The sequence below is a fragment of the Lissotriton vulgaris genome, unplaced genomic scaffold, assembly GCF_964263255.1.
Source record: "Lissotriton vulgaris unplaced genomic scaffold, aLisVul1.2 SCAFFOLD_700, whole genome shotgun sequence".
NCBI classification, from domain to species: domain Eukaryota; kingdom Metazoa; phylum Chordata; class Amphibia; order Caudata; family Salamandridae; genus Lissotriton; species Lissotriton vulgaris.
The window spans coordinates 443,269-465,407 of record NW_028243225.1 but is presented as its reverse complement, the minus strand read 5'-3'; the positions used below and the strand labels follow the sequence as shown (position 1 = coordinate 465,407).

At 44.7% G+C, this 22,139-nt stretch overlaps 1 protein-coding gene across 1 annotated transcript in view; it reads right to left on the bottom strand.

Annotated features, from left to right (window-relative positions):
* Positions 1–22,139, bottom strand: part of LOC147668662 (transmembrane protein 131-like) — a gene marked incomplete at its 3' end in the record, with an annotated part of 812,034 nt that overhangs the window by 459,713 nt on the left and 330,182 nt on the right. The window contains exon 4 of the mRNA XM_086948537.1: positions 5,308–5,376. Within this exon, the coding sequence (XP_086804663.1) occupies positions 5,308–5,376 (69 nt within the window). The remainder of the gene's footprint in view (positions 1–5,307; positions 5,377–22,139) is intronic.

The following is a 22,139-nucleotide window of genomic DNA, read 5'->3' as shown; positions in this document are numbered from 1 at the left end:
GCCTTTTTAGGACTCACAGGGTACTACAGGAGGTTTGTCAAGGGGTATGGCAACATTGTTGCACCCTTGACAGAGCTGACTTCCAGGAAAGCAGCCCAAGAAAGTGATTTGGACTGACACCGGTCAGAAAGCTTTTGAGGCCCTGAAAGCTGCCTGTGCTCCAGGCATATTTACAACAAGGGGTGGTGAGGGACAGAGTCTCTGAATTAAGCAGAAAGCTCTCACCCAGTCAAGAGATCAGGGCTAGATCCAACACCGTTTTTTAGCTCACTGCACCATCCCAGTTTCAGAACCTGGCTGTATGCAAATTAGTCTGTTCCTGTCCCAGTGCATGATGGGAACAGGGCAAACCAAACTACAAAAGCCAATTCTTACACTGGGAAGGAAACAAGCTCCCGGGGACCGGTTTCTGGCATTACAGCCGTCTTCGGCCCGGTTTGCTTGAATCCTGATGGTGCAATGAGCAAGGGTCTCACATCTGAGAATACCCTTCCACGCTTAGGGTGGACAAAAATATTTACTATAGGTGTGGCAGGGTATACTCAGACATGAGTCCCTTTCTCACTGCTCCATCAGGATTCAAGCAAGCCGGGCCGAAGAAGGCTGAAATGCCAGAAACCGGTCCCCGGTAGCTTGTCTCCTTTCTGGTGAAGAATTGGCTTGGTAGTTTAGTCTGCCCTGTTCCCATGATGCACTGGGCCAGGGACAGACTGATTTGCATATAGCCAGGTTCTGAGCTGGGATGGGGCAGTGAGATAAATAACGGTGATGGATCAAGCCCTGATCTTTGGACTGGGTAAGAGTGGTCTGTTTAACTCAGACACTCTGTTCATCACCACCCCCTTTTGTAAATCGTTTTTGGCCACTATAGGTGTGGCAGGGTATACTCAGACATGAGTCCCTTTCTCACTGCTCCATCAGGATTCAAGCAAGCCGGGCCGAAGAAGGCTGAAATGCCAGAAACCGGTCCCAGGTAGCTTGTCTCCTTTCTGGTGAAGAATTGGCTTGGTAGTTTAGTCTGCCCTGTTCCCATGATGCACTGGGCCAGGGACAGACTGATTTGCATATAGCCAGGTTCTGAGCTGGGATGGGGCAGTGAGATAAATAACGGTGATGGATCAAGCCCTGATCTTTGGACTGGGTAAGAGTGGTCTGTTTAACTCAGACACTCTGTTCATCACCACCCCCTTTTGTAAATCGTTTGTGCTCCAGGCAGCCAACTTCTCCAAAGAGTTCATCGTTCATACAGACGCTTCAAAGCATGGTGTGGGGGCTGTTTTATCACAGATGAATGAAGAGGGCCTAGATCAACTTGTAGCCTTCATCAGTAGGAGGTTACTTCCACTGGAACAGAGGTGGAGTGCTATGGAGCGTGAGGCATTTGCTGTGGTCTGGGCACTGAACGAGACCATACCTGTTTGGGACTCACTTCCGGGTTCAGACAGACCACAGGCCTCTCAGATAGTTGATGCAGATGAGGGGTGAGAATATAAAGCGGTTGAGGTGGTCCATTTCCCTACAGGGTATGGACTTTACGGTGGAACACCGCCCTGGTACAGAACACGCCAACGCTGATGGTCTGCCCAGATTTTTCCGCTTTAGTGATGAGAACTCCCATAAGATAGGGTAGTTCTCCCCATATTTCAGCTGGGGAGGGACATGTGTTAGACCTGCCACCATTGGCATGGGTCTCCCTTCCATTTTTGCTGTTGCCTCATGTGATTTTGCTGGTGTTAGATGCTTTGGGCACTGTGCTACTGCTGTCCAGTGCCACGGTGCGAGTGCTCCCTACTGTAAATTGATGTGTTGATTAGTGGTTCCCTGATTGGATATTTGGTTTACTTGTCAGACCCTAGCACAGTGCACTGAGTGTGCCCAGGGCATGTAAATCCAAATGCCGCTAGTGGGCTTGCAGCACTGATGGTGCCATCCACAGAAGCGGCTTTGTAAAACGTGTCTAAGGTCTGCAACTACAGAGCCTGCGTGCAATTTGGTAATGTCATGCTGACTGGGCAAGTGCACCCACTTGCCAGTCCCTAAACCTTCCCTTGTCTTCATATAAGTCACCTCTATGGTAGGCCCAAGGGCAGGGTGCATTGCAAGTATAAGGTAGGACAAGCCCTGATGTGTGTGGCATGTCCTAATGGTGAATTACAGCCATTTTCGTTTTTCACTATTGCAAGAATACCTTTTCTCCATAGGCCAGAATGAGCTGCTGGATTGTTACATGTTTGTAATCCTAGCAGACTCCGAGAACATGGTAGAAATTAGAGTTTAGTATGTCTGGACTCAGAATAATAAAATACATATTTTAGTGAAGTTTATTTTAATATTCTGTTTTTGAAAATACCACTTTTATAAAGTAGGTATTTGCTTGCCTATCCATTTGAGCCTGCCTCTGCGAGATTGTGTATTCCTTTGTCTGGTTTTGTGAGTGACAGGGCTGGGGGAATCCAAGCGACAGGCTGGGGCAGCCCGGGAGATCTGCATCTAGAGTGGAGGGAGGAGTTGTACCTGTGACCTGAATAGGGCTGGGCCTTCCTTCTACAATGCTGGCTTCACCCCCTGTGGTGCGTCGGATGTCTCTGCCCTGCACACTGAAAGAAGAGAAGGAAGACGGTCAGCAAAGTGCTCCAGGACTGTACTTGCCTTCCACAATGCTGGCTCCACCTCCTGTGGGGTGTCTGATGTGCCTGCCCTGCGCTGTGAAAGGAAAGGAGAAGTCTGGTAAACAGAGGGCTTCAGAACTGGCTTGACTGGGCACAGGCCACTCTCCCCTCAGAGAACAAAGGATTTTTGGGGTATAAGTATTGGGATCCTGATCCCAAGAAATTAGATCACTTCTGGACTTACAATACAAAACCTCTGCTGAGGGGAAGGAACCTGAAGAAACTGAGGAGAGACTATTCTCAAGCTGAAGTGCTGCTTGGGGGTTTGGCCTGCAGTGGTTGCCTGACTGCCAAAGTGAGGAGAAAGAACTTTGTGGACTTTTTCTCACAACTTGTGCAAAGTTCTCCATGGGCTTGGAAGAGAGCTTGCCCCCAGACCGAAGTCCCAGGACCAGTGGACTTCACCAGCCTTTGTGAATTGCTTCTGGAAACAAGTGACTACAGAGGCAGGGAGCTGTGACCGACTCACAACCGGCCCGGTGTCCTGTAGGCACCGCATCAAGCAACATCTGCCTCTAACAACGCAAGCTCTGCGCTCACCGACTCTGTCCTGAAGCAGTCACCGAGACGTAGCCTGCACTACGACTGGTAGACACCGCGACGTGCAACGCCTCGCTACACCGAATCGAACGGGTCTGACCGACGCGGTCACTGCTGCTGACTTCGAGTCCTGTGACAGCACCAGAGTTGGGCACCGTCTCGCACGCTTTGCGAAGGACTACCCAACTCGCACCGGCTGTCCGGACTGATCGACGCCAGCTCCCGAACTCCGGCTCGTTTGCCACACCGCAAGCTGCAAGCACCGCATCGAAGCACTGTCTCCCTCTGCAACACTGCCTTGGATCCACCGACTGTCAACGGGCCCCTGACTGCACCGCATCGAGGGACAACGCGTCCTGCAACGCTTCCTTTCTGCACCACGACGATCACCGGAACTGGCTCGCACATCCGTGCCAGCCGCCCGAAGCAAAAGGTACTGTGACTGAGCCTGTCGACATTTGAGTGGGCCCGTACCAACGCGGTCCGCTGGATTTGCAAGACTTATTTCAACAGCGCTGTAGACAGCCCGACTCGCACAGAACCTTGATTTAAGCCTTTTTAACAAGAACTTTTGAAAGCTAATAGTACTGTGGATTCTTTTTGTCGTTTATTGGTCTTGTGGTAACTCTATATAAAACATACCTATTTTTGATATAAAACCTTGTGTGATGTCCATTTGTAGTGTTGTCACTAGGCTGCTGTATGTGGTCACAAATGCTTAACTTACAACGCCTTTGAAATAAAGCCTTGCTGCTCGTGCCAAGCTACCAAGGGGGTGAGCAGGGGTTATTTTAGGAGCCTAATCCCCGTTACTCTGACTAGAGGAGAGGGTCCCCATTTGTCACAAGTACCTACCGGTGCCAACTAGAGAACCCCAATTCTAACAAGAGCAGTGCTAAGATTGGTGGGAGCGGCCTCACTCGGAGCTCAACTAAGCTCTGGAGGCTTTGGCTTTTACTAATCAAGCTGTCTTAAGACAGCTGGGTTAGAGATGTTTAAAGTGCGCATGTGTGGCTGGCCATCTCAAGACTTCCGTCCAAAAATGACATGGACACTTTAAACAGTGCATTAGACAGCCCATCCTCCTCCTTGCTGCTGTCATTCAGCAGTGGCCAACCCCTGTCCTGATGCTCGGGACAGGGGGATGAAAAATAAAATGGCAATAAATTACCATTTTATTTTTTCATCTCTGGGGCTTTGAGGGAAATTTAAGTGGGGTGACGCTCAAGTGAAGGATGCACCCCTGTGAGTGCCTAGTAGGCGACTAGGCAGAGATACGTTATTCAAGTGGCAAAACAGAGATATAGAGCATGGGCACCTGGGTAGAGGGGCAAAGTAGCTCCTGTTATGTGTCCCCACCCCCTCCCGGGGCTGAATGTTTACCCTCGGGAGGTCCCGGCAAAACAAGCCATAGTTATAAATAACTTTTTTTTTTTTAAAGTAAAAAGCCCAAAAAAATGACTGAATATGTACATACTCCCGACCCATACATGTTCGTGTTTTTTGTTTTATGTTTTGATTAATGACCAGGGTTCACTTTGATTCATACACTGACATATGCGGTTGATATCTTGCCATTTCGATGAGAAATGTATGATTTCAGAATATGCAAAAACAATTGCAAAGGGACGGCTTGGGGAAAAAAATATGCATTCAGGAGCGTAATAAGTTTTGCTTTGAGATGAAGCACAGCACCTTCTACACTTAAGACTTTAAATTAAGGTAGGGTTGCAAGGTGCGATAGGTTTCTGGGATTAGAGCAGTAATGTGTGCCCTTTCAGAGCATCCCATGGAAGATCCCAGATGAAGTCTATGCAGTTTGTATCATGCACACTTAAGGAACATAACTAGCATTGAATGTTCACGTACTAAATGTGACCTCACATAACCAGACAAAAACATTAAAGTAATTACTTAGACATTAATCATTCGTAGCTCGCCAGCAATACAAACATTCAAAATAAACTTTGGAGCCTGGTAACCTATACATTACAGAGTAAAACTAGTCCGGTTACTCTGATGACCTGCTAAAAGAGTGCTGAGATTCAAACATGTAACTAGGCTAGCACACCACAAAATGAGATGGAGTTACACTTACTGTTCGTGGAAGTCCAGCATCGGCGGCTCGAACCTGATAGGTCTGCAGTTGCCTCTGTGGAGGGATAAGCTGAGGAAGATAAGAAAGCTGTGTAAGAGAAACATCTGTACGAAGATCATTCTTGTTGCGAAAGCAAGCTATATTGGCATACACCTTCTTGGTGCTAGATACACAAGTGACTGTTGTGAAAAACTGGCGGCGAAAAGTAACTCAACAAACGTGTTTGACTAGCGAGCTCTCTTGTTACAGTTGGTCATGTGGACACTTGGAAACTCTGTTTGTGGATACCACCTTTGTAACGCTTACAGGGCAGGTCAGAAGGCTGCACTGCTGTGCTTCAAAACCTAGCCGCGGGCACTGGCGTCAGTTCATAGTGAATTTATATTTCATAAAAACAGAAGTGGGTACAAGAAACATGCATATAAAGTGGCTTTCGTTTTAAAAGGTGATTTGATTAGTATTGATGTTTAGTGCGTTTCTGATGAGAAATCACAATAAAATTCATAGCTAATTGTTGCAAAATCTAGCTCCCAGCTATTTCATTAATATTCTTAATTCGCAGGTGGGAATCAAACACAAATACATTTGCCAGTAAACACTGCCTCCCGGCAAGCATTTTAGTAGGTTAAAACGTGCTTTTCGTTTCGCAAAGTAGGCTATCAATTTTATTAATTTTTTATTGATTATTTTTTTCTATACATCGTGTTCACATCCGAAGGGATTTCAAAATACCTTACTGGGGTGGATATTCATAAGAGTAACATTCGACATACATGTGAAGCGTAGACAGAGCCCCCAAATAACACCACGCACGTGGGTCCAGCTGGGAGAACACATACTATAGAGCTGCGCCCTACTCTGTCCCACTCTGCCTGACCCAAAGCTCATAAGAACATACTATTACACCAATGCAGGACATCATATATACCAACTTATCGTATGGGCAAAACTATTAAGAGAGTAATTTTTACAAATGTCATATCGCTGAATTGTTGCATTCTACCCTTGATTGGTCTGAGGCTCCTATAATGTTCTCACTCAACTCCAATTAGTCAGAGATGCACACTGGGTGGTATCTGCTTCCCTCTGCTTGCCCAATTTAGTTTTAGCCCATGTATATCCGGTAACAGCATAAAAATACTCATTTTTAAGTGAATAGTCAGTGAGTCTAACGTTTGTGGATACTATACGTACTTCCTGCCACAAAATAACTGATTTTTTGTTTTTGTACTATGGCAGAATGGTTGAATTAATCCTAGCCACCAGTAATTAATTCCTTGGGTTCCATTTTAGTCCATTGTGGGCACTGCTAAAGACAGGGAGGAACGATAAGCAAACCTGGCTTGGCCCGAACTGCTTGTATTCTCAATCATTGGGGAAGAGCCAATTCTGGTTGAACTGTTCCTAGTGGAGCAGAAATTAGGCTTACCTGCAGAAGGTTGCTCCCAGGCCGGAGTTTCCGGCTCTGCAATTCAACGATGGATTGAAATGTGGGCAGAGTAGATACAAGTGGCTGAGATTTATTTAAGCATCCCATCCCTCCCATACAGTTGTTTCTCTCAGTGAAACACCTTAGGTGCAAATGGTATGCCCAGCCATAAGTCCAGTAGCTGACTGCAGTAGGATTCCGGCGGTACATTCGTCAATGACGACCAACAAAGCCAAAGATGGCCTGGAGGAGATTGAGTTATCATTCAATGGGGCATGGCTAAGAAGTTTATTCGGATTGTTTTTATTTGAGGAAGACCGAGTCTTATTTGCATAAAGTCGGACGGTAACTGCAGTGACACAGTGAACAACAAACAATGGACTGGAAGGCAGCCCAGAGTGATTCTTAGAATAATGCAAGCATTTCACCCATCACTTTTGTTGTTTTACTGCTAAATTGTTGCTGGCCCAACCAATGGCATTGCTTTGTGTAAACTAATTTCATATGCTCTAAGTTATGAAGGCATGCTGTCTGACCGGGAAAACCAAAGGAAACGTGCCCTTCAAATGACTACACAACAATTAAAGCTTCTCCAGACAGTGAAAATAACAGTAATCAAGTAATTGTAGGATGACAACAGGCGCATTTGTCAAGCCACTGACAGCGGAAACACAACAGTTACAGAATGTTTCCATCCAAAAACATTACAAAAGTAACTGTCTCCTAATGAACAAGGCATGACTGTATAGAGAACATGTACGTGAGGGAGAAGTAGACTAAAGTGAGTAAGCTATCACTGCGGCCAATGAGGTTCTCGCTGAAGACTCCCAGTTTGAAAGACATGCATGGATTCATGCAGTTTTACTTGGCAGACTCTGCAGCCTTATGGTGGCTGAGAGAGCATAGCAGGTAGTTAGGACCACATGAACAGACCAGTATCCTTTTTTAAGAATTTTTTTGAAAACTTCTTTGTCTCCTACAGAATCAGCTCTGGGGCATGTTTTTCTGAAACATGCAATCCGCAGGTTATCAGACAAAAACCAATGTTAGCCCTAGAAATCTAGGAGGAAGCAATTGGAGAAAGGATGCTCGAAGGAAAGAGCCGACTGCGATCCACCCATGCTTTAACAATGGGGTATCAAAAGCAAACTGTCAAAATTCTGGATCAAACATCAAAAAGGAGCACCAAGGGATAAGTATTCAGGTCGCCCCCCACTCCACAATCTATTTCAATAAGACCTGACCTACTCAGAACAGTATCTTATAATTGCAAGGACCAGGGGTATAAATTCCCCTTACACGGCAGTACAGTTATTACTTGCCTGTATGTCCTACTGTTCATATTTTCTATCCAATCTTGTCATGTACCACAGTTTCCAACAAGCAAAAAACAACTAAGATACATTTTTGTCTCACCACATAACTTTGTGAGAAAATATATTGTAAGAAAATATGTGAAAGAATGGAAAGTACTTCACGGTAGTAACACCAAGGGGGGGCTGCTGGCATATATTTACCAGTACGCCCACGCTTATCATCCTCAGTAACTTTCCAAGTGGAAGAAGATGAAAGTAAAGAGATTCCTCTGGACTGAGAAATCTATGAGAAAATTAGTGAAAAAGAGCGAGATGACACAGTCAGTGCAAAAAAATCACTGCATGCCTACCGCGTCGTACACATAACACACAAGAGGAGATGCAATCCTCAATTAAAAAGAGGTACCACTTACTTGCGACAGGAATTTATTCAATGCAGTAAGTGTCCTCACTTAAAAACGGCATCTAATTGGCCATTCTTCACCATAAGGGCCAACATGTTTCATTGCCTACTGCTATTCCGGCAACTTCATCAGGGCAAGTAGGGGACCATATAACACCTTGCTTGTTGGTCACTCATACCAGGTGGCTGCTGTAGTCCGTTGCACCTGCACGCCACCTTCTAGGACAATGCGCTAAAAAGTCGCCGTCCCGCTTGTACCTGTTAGCATCAGTCTCACCACATCTGCGGTGTCTTGCTACGCTAGGTGCTCCGGGTGAGATCTCAGCATCGAAAACACATAGTGGTTCACATTTAACGAAAGGGACATCTTTAAAGTAAACCAATGAAATTTTGAAGTATTTAAAAGTTAGGTGCTTCCAGGGTGACACACACACACACACATCCATCAGCTAGAATAACAAAACATATACTTTGGCCCACTGATTAATCAAAAAAAGTGGCAATGGAGAGGGAACAGCATCAACGTGGTACAGCTCTATTTTTGTGGCCTGTAAGGAATGGATGAAAGGGGGCCCTCTGTTTTGAACATCCTTATCTCCCCAGCTATTCAGCCTCTACTGGAAGAAAGTAGCTGAATCTTTTCTGGCTTCAGGTACTCCATATATCTGTATATCAGCAGTTTGTCTTAGAGTGTCTGTTCCCTGTAAAATACTCCTGGAACCAAGTCACAGATTGGAGGAATGAAAGCGGTATAAAGATAAACTGTCCCAAGGTGAATGTGTTTTTTCTGAGCCCGCAGGCCATTGGGTATTTTTACTGGACAAAGCCTCAAAGCTGATATTCTGAGAATTTGCAGCCTTTAAAAGACAAAAGTTCAGAGAATAGGGCGATCTGATATGCCGTTCTTAAAATACACTCTAAATTCGGAGCATAGGGTCAAGAGACTGATCTTCATTTCTGAATTTTTAAATGCCTTGTATCTCCTTTCTATGAGTGCGAAGAATCTAGCCGCAACATTGATCAATTCAACACCAGAGCCTTTATTGACGTCCGTCAGCTTTTCAGATACAAATACTGCACGAAGTTCAGAAAGCTGAAGTATGGCTGCTTTCCAGGCTGAACATAAATTGCCGTTTCACTACCACTGCTTTTTGTCAGGAAGCAAGGATGGGTATTTGATCAGAGATGCTGGAGTTCCTGAACTCCCTGACAGAGCTCCTGTCTGCAAAATGTACATTATTTTATGTACCACCACAGAGTACCTCCCATGCTCCCTCAGCCAATCTCTTATTTGTGTAACCAGTGACAATAAGTAAAGAATGAGCTGTCTCAGTTTCTTGGACCGTTGTCACTTGTGGTTATGTTATGTTATGATGTTGTTAGAGCGCGACAGCTGCCCCAGCAACGAGGCGTCCCGGCGCTGAGAAACAACAGCATAACCTACTGAGAGGGAGGGGGGGAGGAGGCAGATGGCTTAAGACAGTGGGAACAGATGGGTTTTAATTGCCTTCCGGAAAGCGGACAGGTTGTCCAGGCAGCGGATGTTCGGAGGTAGAGTTCCAGAGTTTCGCTCCCAAGACTCTGAAGGAACGACCACCGACACGGCAGAGTTTCGTATGAGGAACCACTACCAGATGTTGACCTAGGGAGCGTAGATTGCGTTGAGGGGTATAGGGTACTAAACGCGGACGGAGGCGTTCAGGGCCATCTGTTTTGAGGATTTTAAAAGCAGTGGTGAGGGACTTGAATTGGATTCTGGATTCAACCGGGAGCCAGTGAAGTCTTTGTATGGTGGCTCTAACGGAGCATCTTCTGGGAAGACCCACTATAGCCCTAGCCGCTGAATTCTTTATCCGTTGTAGCCTCAAGATATCCTGCTGGAGATGACCCTGGGGCCAACATTCGTCTCAGCTGGACTTGGATCAGCCAGTCTACTATAGCCAATGGGCAGTCCCCTTGCCCAAAAGCTCAGGGTAGGACTCCCTGCACTAACAGGGTCTGGCTCCCTAAGGTCTTGTTACCATCATCTGTCTTTGTTCTCTCCAGCTCCATCCGAACACCTACATATTGCTAGGACTCTCACACCAGCCCTAGCCAAGCAACCCAATGCTGCTGCTGGTGGTAGTGCACTGCCAGCCCTTTGGTTGAACACTGGTAGGGGTGGCATAGAGGGTTTCCTTCCTCTCCTCACCTCAACCGTGGTGATCGTAAAGCCCAATCCCACAATATATTAGCCTCCCATCTGCCTTGCAGTGGCCTATTATTCCCTCTTCATCCGAGTGCACTATAAAATGGTCTATCATTGTCAAAGCAAGTTTCACTGTCCAAAATATCCATGGCATTGCTGTTGCGGATACAGTCCCCAACACACCTTTGGACATGGTGGTCATATTGTATGAATATGAATCACTGTTGATATTGCGATATTAGTGTATTGAGTTGTGACACAATGTTTATTGTCATTTGTACTGCTAGTCATATACGGAATCACTGCTGCTGTCTATATAATAATGTACTATGTGATTGTTCTCCTCCTCACGACTGCTGTTGCTATGACACTGTTATGATAACCAAAAACATGAAAAGATATTTAATTTAAAAAAAAGTCTATGGCATCTACAACTTCGCATCAGACGTTTCCCCTACTTAAAAACAATCACTGAGACCTGATTCAGCACCTCCCCTCTGCCCAGTATACATAACATCCACCTCCAGAATACAACATTTTAATGAAAAAGAGGATTAACGGTGGGAGGGAATGTTGCTTTGAATTTAAGGAGACTTGGGTTAACAATAATAGAAATACTAGATGTGGGGGCTCGGGGGAAACTTTATCGTCTTTACTACAAAAACAAAAATTAACCATTGTAACTAAACAACTGGGAGGAGGCAGTCTGTGTGAAAGCTGTTCAGAGCGTGAGCGACGGGGGTTGAAAGATTCCTCCCCTGTTTTTCTGAAGCATAGATCTGCTGATCTATTTAATGGCTAAAACGTCGGCAACAATAATGAGTCAAAGTTTGAATAAAGAGGACGGCTTCCAACATAAAGCAAGATACAGAGTTACTCTACCAAAGGATTTGCTTGCATTATAGTAGGTCAACTCACCTTTGGTGGTAAGGTCAATTTCTCAAGCATGAATACACACAAGACTGTATTTAGCAATGTAGACTTTAAAAACTGTGCATGGATACATGCACTCAGTATTAGGTGGAGAGGTTATTGCCCAGACAGTAGCACTAAGATACCATTCTATTGTGAACAATAGTACTTGATCTAACTTTCACAAACATCCACAGGCTTTTTCAATGGAAACGAAAACAGAGGAAGCCCATGTGTGTCACAAAAGTGATCCATAGCCATGTAAATATACAAATTAAATATCCAATATAATATTAAGCCTGGGCAGAGTTTGCATAGTTCTGCTATGCGGAACTCCTCGAAGTGACAAAAAACCTGCTGCACTTCGCTGAGTTCCGCAAGCTGTGGAGAAAGGTAAGTCAAGCTGCTTGCACTGATTTTTAGTGGTGGCATTTGTCCCGCTCTGTAAAATCAGACTGAAAGGCACCACGCGCAACGTAGGAGGGCACAGCTTCTTTCTGTAGCTCTAGAAGCAGATGTTCCACTCGATGGCAGCTTTCTCAATGCAAGAGGTAGCAAACTGATGTGACCACCTGCATTGACAAATCTTGCCGGGAAGAAGTCAAGCATTGGATTTTCCTTGCTTGTGCTCGAAAACTTATCGTTGGCGAGCCGAAAAAGAGGAAAAAACTCTGCTCCATACCACTCAGCTGAGTTTTTTTTCTTTTAGAACTCTGCACTCTACGCGGAGCAAGAAAAACTTGACTAACGGAGAGGAGTTTACCGCCCAGGCCCATATAATATAAACAAAAGAAAAGGGACACACATCAATTAGCATACATACAATAATGTAGAATCAAATCCACAGTCAACACTTAAAAAGCAAGCACCCTTAATAATAATCCCACATGATGCATCACTTATTAGCAATGCTGAACTGAATAGAAAGAAGAATAGGATAGGGGGTTGGAGTGGGTTATAAAGAGGAGACTGGAGTGCTGGATGATGAAAAGTAAAGGGAAAAGGGCAAAATGAAAGGCGAACCGGGGGACAGGAAAATACTTTACTGCAGATATCTTAAAAAGCATCTACCATTCTAAATGAAGTAGTTATTGATCTGAATGAAGTGTCAACTCTGCGAGAATACAAATGTTGACTTTACTGAAAATCACTGTAACACGCAGAAAGTGCTCCATTTATTAAAAAGAGTGTCTTATGTTACCGAGTTACATTAAAGACCACTAGGATGGATAATGTCTTAATAGAGATCTTGCAATCCAGCTTCGCTTACACAGTTTCTCTCACATAAAAATTTAAGGGGACAACAGATGGTGCTAGGAAACGATTCACAAAACTGTCCTTTTCAGTGACAGCGCCTATGCTGTACCCCTTTTTACCCGTGTATATACCTGAACATTAACTCAGAATACTGAAATCATTGACAGTAAATATCACATCATTCTACATGCTAACCTTCAACACTAAAAGGGCTCTCTGAACAAAAATATGTGATCCACTTTCAAGAACCAATTAACTCCAATCAACTGTGAGCAGGGATGTCTACCTTTGGATGCTAAACACAAACACTCAAAAGCAGGCATCCTTGTAAATCACAGATGAGGTCAAAGGAGGTCCCACAAGACTTGTCAAACCAAAATGCACGGGGAGCTCAAACGTAATGTAACAAAATGTCATGGATACCTATATTCTTTGGCGTCTACACAAACACAAAGTCAGGAGTACTCCTAGTTAACACCCATCATTCAGTAGTAAGCTAGGAGTATTCCAAAGGTAAGTCAAATAAATCTTTGTGAGTCTGGTGGAATACCTCTTTGAATCCATATCCGAGTAGTTTTAAAACAATACAGATCGAAATGGAAAGCAGTATCATAGATCCTTCTCAAAATAAATGTGTCCCTAGCAAATCTTGGAGCAATGACTTACTCTGTAGTTGCAATTTAACAAAGAGTAAGCATTTGGTCAAATCAGGAAAAAGTCATTCCAAATGATGAAAATGCCCCCCCAAAAAGTTATCACATTCTCCAATATATGGCTATTCCGTTCCCTCCATTCCTAAGGAACCCAAACATGTATAAATGCCCTCTGTGTCATTTTGAAATAGGTCAAAATATTGAAAGCTTAATTTTGAAACAAAGAAAACATAATAAGTAACATTGCTGGTTTTGTTTCTGAAACTTTGTTTTGCTATTCATAAAGTATACCTCCTTGGGAACATACCAGAAAACGTTTCTCAAGGTGAAGGGCAGTTCCGAGGACAGCACAATATATAAAGTACACAATAATTGGGAAAGCCAATAGGTCTTTCTTTTGAAAGTAGTTAGCCGAGCTTTTGGATTTGCTAATTGCTGAACACCTTTGGCACAAACTTAAAGAAAAAGAAAAAACAAATGTCCGGCCCCAACCTGATTATGCATACATGTACATGCCTAAAATAAAACAGGCTTTGATGGGAAGGGGAAGCAACAGACATGTGAGGCGGGAGGGGAATGACACAGAGCAGGAGGAGGGACGCATGTCTCAGCAAGCATTTGCAATGCAATAGTTCTCGCATTAGGTAAGTGTGAGCTATTGGTATTGTAAATGACTTTTTTTTAATATGTGTTGGCTTTGAAAATATCTAAATTAATAGCATTGTTATTCACAAAGCCAATAGCTAACACTTTCCTAATGCGAGTCCTATTGGCTATGGCAATGCTTGTTGGTAGCATGCAAGGACAGTGCTGTTGTGTTGCGGAGTGATGATGGGGTTGGGTTGAGTGATGTGGTGGTGTCGCAGAGTGATGTGGTGGTGTCGCAGAGTGATGTGGTGGTGTCGCAGAGTGATGTGGTGGTGTCGCAGAGTGATGTGGTGGTGTCGCAGAGTGATGTGGTGGTGTCGCAGAGTGATGTGGTGGTGTCGCAGAGTGATGTGGTGGTGTCGCAGAGTGAAGTGGTGGTGTCGCAGAGTGAAGTGGTGGTGTCGCAGAGTGAAGTGGTGGTGTCGCAGAGTGGTGGTGTTTCAGAGTGAAGTGGTGGTGTCGCCGAGTGAAGTGGTGGTGTCGCCGAGTGATGTGGTGGTATCCCCGAGTGATGTGGTGGTATCCCCGAGTGATCTGGTGGTATCCCAGAGTGATCTGGTGGTATCCCCGAGTGATCTGGTGGTATCCCCGAGTGATGTGGTGGTATCCCCGAGTGATGTGGTGGTATCCCCGAGTGATGTGGTGGTGTCCCCGAGTGATGTGGTGGTGTCCCCGAGTGATGTGGTGGTGTCCCCGAGTGATGTGGTGGTATCCCCGAGTGATGTGGTGGTATCCCCGAGTGATGTGGTGGTATACCCGAGTGATGTGGTGGTGTCCCCGAGTGATGTGGTGGTGTCCCCGAGTGATGTGGTGGTGCCCCCGAGTGATGTGGTGGTGCCCCCGAGTGATGTGGTGGTGCCCCCGAGTGATGTGGTGGTGCCCCCGAGTGATGTGGTGGTGCCCCCGAGTGATGTGGTGGTGCCCCCGAGTGATGTGGTGGTGCCCCCGAGTGATGTGGTGGTGCCCCCGAGTGATGTGGTGGTGCCCCCGAGTGATGTGGCGGTGCCCCCGAGTGATGTGGCGGTGCCCCCGAGTGATGTGGCGGTGCCCCCGAGTGATGTGGCGGTGCCCCCGAGTGATGTGGCGGTGCCCGTGAGTGATGTGGCGGTGCCCCTGAGTGATGTGGCGGTGCCCCTGAGTGATGTGGCGGTGCCCCTGAGTGATGTGGCGGTGCCCCTGAGTGATGTGGCGGTGCCCCTGAGTGATGTGGCGGTGCCCCTGAGTGATGTGGCGGTGCCCCTGAGTGATGTGGCGGTGCCCCTGAGTGATGTGGTGGTGTCCCCTCCCCGAGTGAAGTATCCTCTTAATAGATCTGTAAACAAAACCCTCGTTATGTATATAACATTGATTAACAAAGCATGGGATGCCTTACGAAGAGAGACGAGTAGGCACAGATCAATATTGCAATGATTTTCTTGGCCAAGAATGGAAGTATGTCTGCGAGATGAAGAGAGGGTGGTAAATTGGATGAGGAAGATGAATGAATAGGAGACAGGAACAGTAAGCGCGGGAGAGGCGAAGGAGAGAGAAAAGAGGAGGAGGGGGCCGAGATCCAAGATCAGTGAGGGAGGAGGTTGGAGATAGGCCAAAATTACTAGGAGCAAAAGCAGCGAGCAACAGAAGTGAGCCTGTATGGAAGAGAAGAGCCAGGGCAAACAATATGAAACAACAAGTTTGAAAGCGAGAGAGAGGGGAATAAACAGAGGTAAGGAGAGAGAGCAGGATAAAGAACAGACCATGAAAACAAGTAAATAAAGGCTCACAAGAGCGAGGCCAGCAAGTTCGGGAGTGTACAAAAAAGAGGTCGGTCTGAGTTTCAAAGATATCATACAATTCAAAATGAACACACGATCACCATTAAATTTGAAACAAGTCAGAAAAATAGATCAACTTATTCATTTCATTCATTTTGGCATTTTATTCATGCAAGGTCTGAGTACGATCCAATTGCAGCCAAACTTATGAATTAGCGAATTGAAGTATATACATGTAATTGTAACGTCATTACATTCGATATTCGGAATAGGTGCTCTCGGTGAAAAGGGGGAGGGTAAGTGAATAAGTGAAGGGGACAGGGTAAAGGTGTTGACATAATTATTACATCCAGATTAAAAATTGAAAAACCTCTACAATCAAGTTAATGGGCAAAGGTTCCCAAAAGTCACATCACACATAGATAACGAGAGTGCATCTCTTATTTAGCTCCTATGGTGTGTAAAATGGAGGCGTAGTTCTACGTTTCGACCCCGGTTACGCTAAAGGGCGATTCGCGGCCTCATGTTGGGGTCTTCATCAGGAAGAAATGGAGAGCCTACAGGGTAATATGAATAAAGAATTCAGTATGTGAGCGGTGAACAAGCGTGGTGATATTAATCAAGGAATTGATGTGGAAGGTTACCTACATCATCAGACGGTCGTCATATATTCCGTCTGTAAAAAGGGCTCCCTCAAGCTCCAATGATTACTGAAACACAATAGAAAGGTGCCATCAGGGCCCTGAAACATACTAAATTGAAAATGCCCGGGGGTGGTGAGTCGAGGGACTTACTTTACGTGCTGATAGTCACACAGCCGTTGGGCACAGGTAGTTCGATCCTCGAAGGGTTTATTTTACTGTGAAGAGAAGGGAAGCTTCATTTAACATAATTGGCCGTCTGGATACACATAGACTTGTAAGTATGGCCGATTACGAGTGGGAGGCACCCGGATCGGATGTCTTTGCAGCCGGGCTGCTTCTGGTTTATTTACCTTTCAAACGGGAGCGCACAGCCGCGCTGCTTCTCCGTCGGCGTCCTGCATCCGAGTGTGCTCGCGGTGCAGGCGCTGAATGCCTATGACTACTAGAAAGGACTCGGCTCGCGGGTCCAATGGGATCAGAGGCCTGACTCGCGTGCTCAAGGGAGCGTCTCTAAAGATTGTCCTCACACCGTGGGGAACATTAAATGCTGGCTAGCTGGGATAGACTCTATTGAACATAGAAACTAATATATACGTACCAATGCATAGGTATCCACAGTTTTAACATGTAAAAGACCAGACAGAATCAACAAAGTCAAAGGTATTTGAAAATACATTCTATACATGTGACAGAGTGGAGAAACCAAGTACTGTGATGGCCTTATAAGTGCTTGTTATGGGAGGGATAACTGCACCTATCAAATAGGTGAAAAAGTTACTTTGCACTAGTATAAATACATAAGGAATGTTTGATGCAGAAGGAGAGTTACAGTGTCCCATAGTTTATTCAGGATTGAGTCCCGCCATCTGCGAGAAACTGGCTTCGAGTTCATTCAACCCCTTACTTATTGTTTGAAACTTTTGCATCCATTTGCATTCCCTTGTGTCAAGAACAGCATTTAAATTACCCCCCCGGGGGCCGAGGGAGATTTTTTCAATTATCAACCAGCGGATGGATTCTGGTGGGTGGTTTTTTTCGGTGAAATGATCTACCAAAGGGGCCCCTGGAGTGGTGCAGCGGATCCGGCTACAATGTTGGAATATGCGGCTTTTTTCTTTTTGCTGTGTCTGTCCAATGTACATGAGATCACACGGACACAGAATTGCATAAATCACCCCACTTGAATTGCAGTTGGTCAGAGACTTGAGGTCTACTGTGAGGTCGTTGTACCGTATTTGCTTGGTCTCCAAACACATCGGACAGGCTTTGCATTTGGTGCATTTGAAGTGGCCCACCAGTTCTGGTAGATTCCATAGATTCCGAATTGTCGGTGCCGGTGGGGTTTCTAGCAAAGACCGCACCACAGAGTCTCTGACATTCCTAGATCTTTTGAAGGCGTGCATTGGCGGATCGGGAACTTTCAAAATATCTCCTACCAGGCCCCAGTGTTTATTAACAATTTTGCGAATAGCATTGCTTTCGGTACAGAAGGTGGTCACACATATCATTCGGTCTTGTGCTGTAGTTCTGATCCTTGGTTCGAGTAGGGTTGCTCTGTCCTGGAACCATGCTCTCTTTCTTGATCTTTTTACTAGGCGTTTTGGATAGCCTCGATCAATTAGACGGATGATGAGGTCATCCGATTCCCTAAAAAAATCCTCTTTGAGGGAACAGTTTCTCCGGAGGCGGAGGAATTGGCCAAAGGGCAGATTGTCCCTTAAACCTCTGGTGTGGTGACTTGTATATCGTAATAGGGAGTTTCTTTCGGATGGCTTGCGGTAGAGGGTGGTGTAGAGATGTCCATCCTTCTCCTTAATACTAATGTCAAGGAAATCAATCGATTCTCTGTTTGATTGCATGGTAAATTTTATATCTTGCGATAGATTGTTTAACCAGGCCAGGAATGCATGGAGGGATTCCTCTTGGCCAGTCCATACCATGAGGACATCATCGATGTATCGATGCCATGATGTAATCATCGCTTTATAGGGGTTGTTGTGTGAAAGGATCCCATCCTGTTCCAATTCAGACATATAGAGAATTGCCAAGTCTGGAGCAAAGGCAGCGCCCATCGCCACTCCTTTGCTCTGTTCAAAGAAGTTATTTTGAAAAATGAAGAAATTTCTGGTCATTGCAATTTCTAATAGTGCCACTAAGAATTCTGTTGGCACTGGGGTAGGTTGCTCACGTCCATCAAGTACTCTCCTCATACAATCCAGTGCTGGTCTCTGGGGGATGCTAGTATATAAGGAGACAATGTCCATTGTTACCAGAATCTGTTCCTCTTTGTTAAATGGTTTCCGATCAGTGAAGTTGATGACTTGTTCGGGAGAGCATTCCTTTGAAGTCTGATGCCAAGGCTCAGACAAATGGTGGTGTGCGAGCGGCTTCCTTTCAAGTCTGATGCGGGGGCCATAATCTGCATTCCAAAGCCCTCTGGCAACCTTTCCTGTAGCCCCTACATAAGTATCGCCAGAGCAATGCGCAAGCGCATTGGCTCAGGCAAGACCTAAAAACGCTCATGACGGACCGAACAATACAAAGAATGCACAAGTGCTGAAAGAAATGGAAAACAATACTTTTATGTTGTCAGACATGGAAGGAAAAAGTTTTCCAATCAAAAGGATGGCAAAGAAATGATGTTCCAGAGGAGGGATGAACAAAATAAGACGGAGGAAAGTCACTGAATAAAAGCAAGCAAACTAGACATACAAGAAAGTTAACCAATGATAAACAATGGGTTGATCCAAAGGCCACTCCAAGTATAAGTACTCTGCACAAAAGTTCTTTTGAATACAGACAACTGAAGCGTTCTGTAAGTAAGACCTCAAAGAGGGGCGTGCATGTGCTTAAAACACCTAGTGGAAATTATTTTAAAAATAAAATAGTGTGTTTGGTGGTAATCACTGTAGGTTACAAATCTCCACCCCTTTGAGAGAGAGAGCAGAAAAAACGGACTTTCATTGTGAAACATCCCTGTATGAAGTCTCGCTTTGTGAACTTCAATGACATTTCAGTTTAAAAAATATAATTCCCAGAACAATTTCCATGTTTGCATTCTGAAGAACTCGCATGTTAATACACAGTAAAATTATTCAAGTAGTTGAGAGAATACCACTCCTCGGTCTTCTCCAGAAACCATGGCACAAAGAAAATATATAGTCCCTCAGTCAGCAGCACTGTGGGTAGGCCGAGAAGTAAATGGGATGCCGTTACTCACTAGCCGATGGCTTGAGGGGCTGGCCCACTGTCCCATGCTGAAAGCCCATTGAATATACTATACAAATAATTTCAGTAAAATAAGAACGTTTTGCCTAACACCAAACAATAAAATAATTGGATGCCACTAAGGTGTAATGCCCTGGTGAGCACCAAACATCTTCATTTTGGTTCTCTGGGTTGCCACCTGTCACGACTATAAGGATCTAGCAGGTGAAGACATTGACTGTCATAGCTATGAAAGACAGACTTAACAGTTCAAAACGACCTGAGTAAATTCAAAATTATTTCTGAGCACCTTTCTTGGATTACAGGGGGAGAGGTCGTCATGTCTCGTGACCTCCACAGCTGCAAGCAGTCCAGCTTTTTCTTCAAGTGGAGTACTTACCACCCAGGAAGAAAAGGATTTGAGAAAATTGAATAGCCCCAAACTTTTAAACATCATGTAACATATGTTGCAAAGTTCTTCCACTTTTATAGCACCTGTCTGGGTCAGAGAGGGGTGCCGGAAGTAGCTGTGAAGTGAATGGGAAAGCCTTTTAATATTTTGTGTATTGGTCTGTCTTTGTTTCGCCTGTTTAAAGTAAATTAAAATACTTTACTTAAAACACAATTACATATGATGAGTCTGGCTTATGGCACTTACAAACATCATCTATGCAGTGTTTTGTTTGAGGCTACTGCAATGAAGCCAAGCACTATTAGGGCATTCTGTTATCTCACAAAAAATAAAATAATCAACAGCAGTTCAGACAAGAACTATTAATACCTTGGGGTTGCAGAGGGAAGTTCGAAAGGAAGCTTAGCAGTATAAGAAGACAGTGTGAACTTACTGGCATAATTTTCCGTTTCAGTGGTGTGACTACGAGTCAACAAAGCGTGAATATTGGGATATTTTAGGTAGCTGACATCTTGTTTCACTTCCTTATGAAACAAGTAACAGTTTCATATTGACCAGATATGGTTCTCTTCATGATATAATAGTAATCACTTTCTAATTAAGACCGTTTTTCAAATTAAACTACAATTATATGCGCACTATACTGGAGTATACAAGGATTGCCTTCCAGCCAGTTAATCCATTCTCCACACCAGACGTTATTACTATATAACTTGACTGGAAGAGGCCTCCCTGCCATTGTAAAATTTATATGCAGATCATAAATTCTGGCGTCCCAAAAATAAGAGGAGGTAGGCGGGGTTCTGGGGGGGAGGCAGACAAAACTGTCAGACAGCAAGTTGTTTTTTTTCTTCAATTTTCATAAGAAGCAGAGGAAGGGGTGGAGTTAGAGAGGAGGAAGATGTGTTGTAAGTGGTTGGAATCTTCCTAGAAGCTCTTCACAGTTGGTTACGACCTGCCAGGGGCACTCAGTATGATGCCAATTTAGATTAACAATTGCAGAACATTCTGGGAAGCAAAACTAAGTTATTCTTTGAGCCGAAATAGGATGCATTCTGAACAACTGTCCAAAAGCCTAAAATAAGGGCCCGATTCACAGAGACTCCGCAGTTGTGGAGAGGCTCTGCAGTCATGGTGGAATCACACCACTTGTTGTAGAATCACCACAATGAGAATTGCAGTGCAGAGATTGCAGGACGTGTGCGGAGCCTCCAACTGTGGATGCTCTTTTTGAATAGGCCCCAAAGTAAAAGGAGAATCATGCTGTCATAGTCTCTCACATACAGGCTGAGAAGGGATAAACTATTTAATGCAGATTACACGTTCCAAGCATATCATAAACAGGCTGTCTTCAGAGAATGGAAATACCAGCTGAATCACACAGAACAGAATGCCACAAGCCCCATTTTAAGAATGTAGGATGACAATCACTTTAACGGAAGAACAAACCAATAAGATATGACTAACGGCAATCCGCCAGAGAAACTAGTTAATCTCCATCTAAGATCTTATAATAGGATACACATCAGAAGTTCGAGGTCTAGGGAACATTCAACAAGGTATGTAATGAGGACATAGGAAGTATTGGGCCAAGTGGTCCCTGCAAAAGAAGCAGTGTGTGTCAATATGCTCAATCTAACAAGTCCTTAGAATCATGATAGGAAATGTAAGTAGGAGAAGAAAGGCTTATACTCCGATCTAACAAAAGCAAGTCTTCAAAGAACACAGCAAACAGGACCTGTCCTAGCATAACTGCCGTTTCAAGACAGCACAGAATACCACAAGATTCACCCCAGTACCAAAAAGTGGAGCCAGAACTTGGAAGAGAAATGATGACTGCAACACAATAGGGATGATAGAAAAGGACGCTTTCAGAAATTTAAATGCCACCATTTAGAAATGATATGATTTATCAGAACACAAAATATAATGTGAGTTGATAAGTTTGAGTGAGTACTATGATACAATATTTTTATAGAGATGTCTACCCTTTGTCAGTAAACTGGACC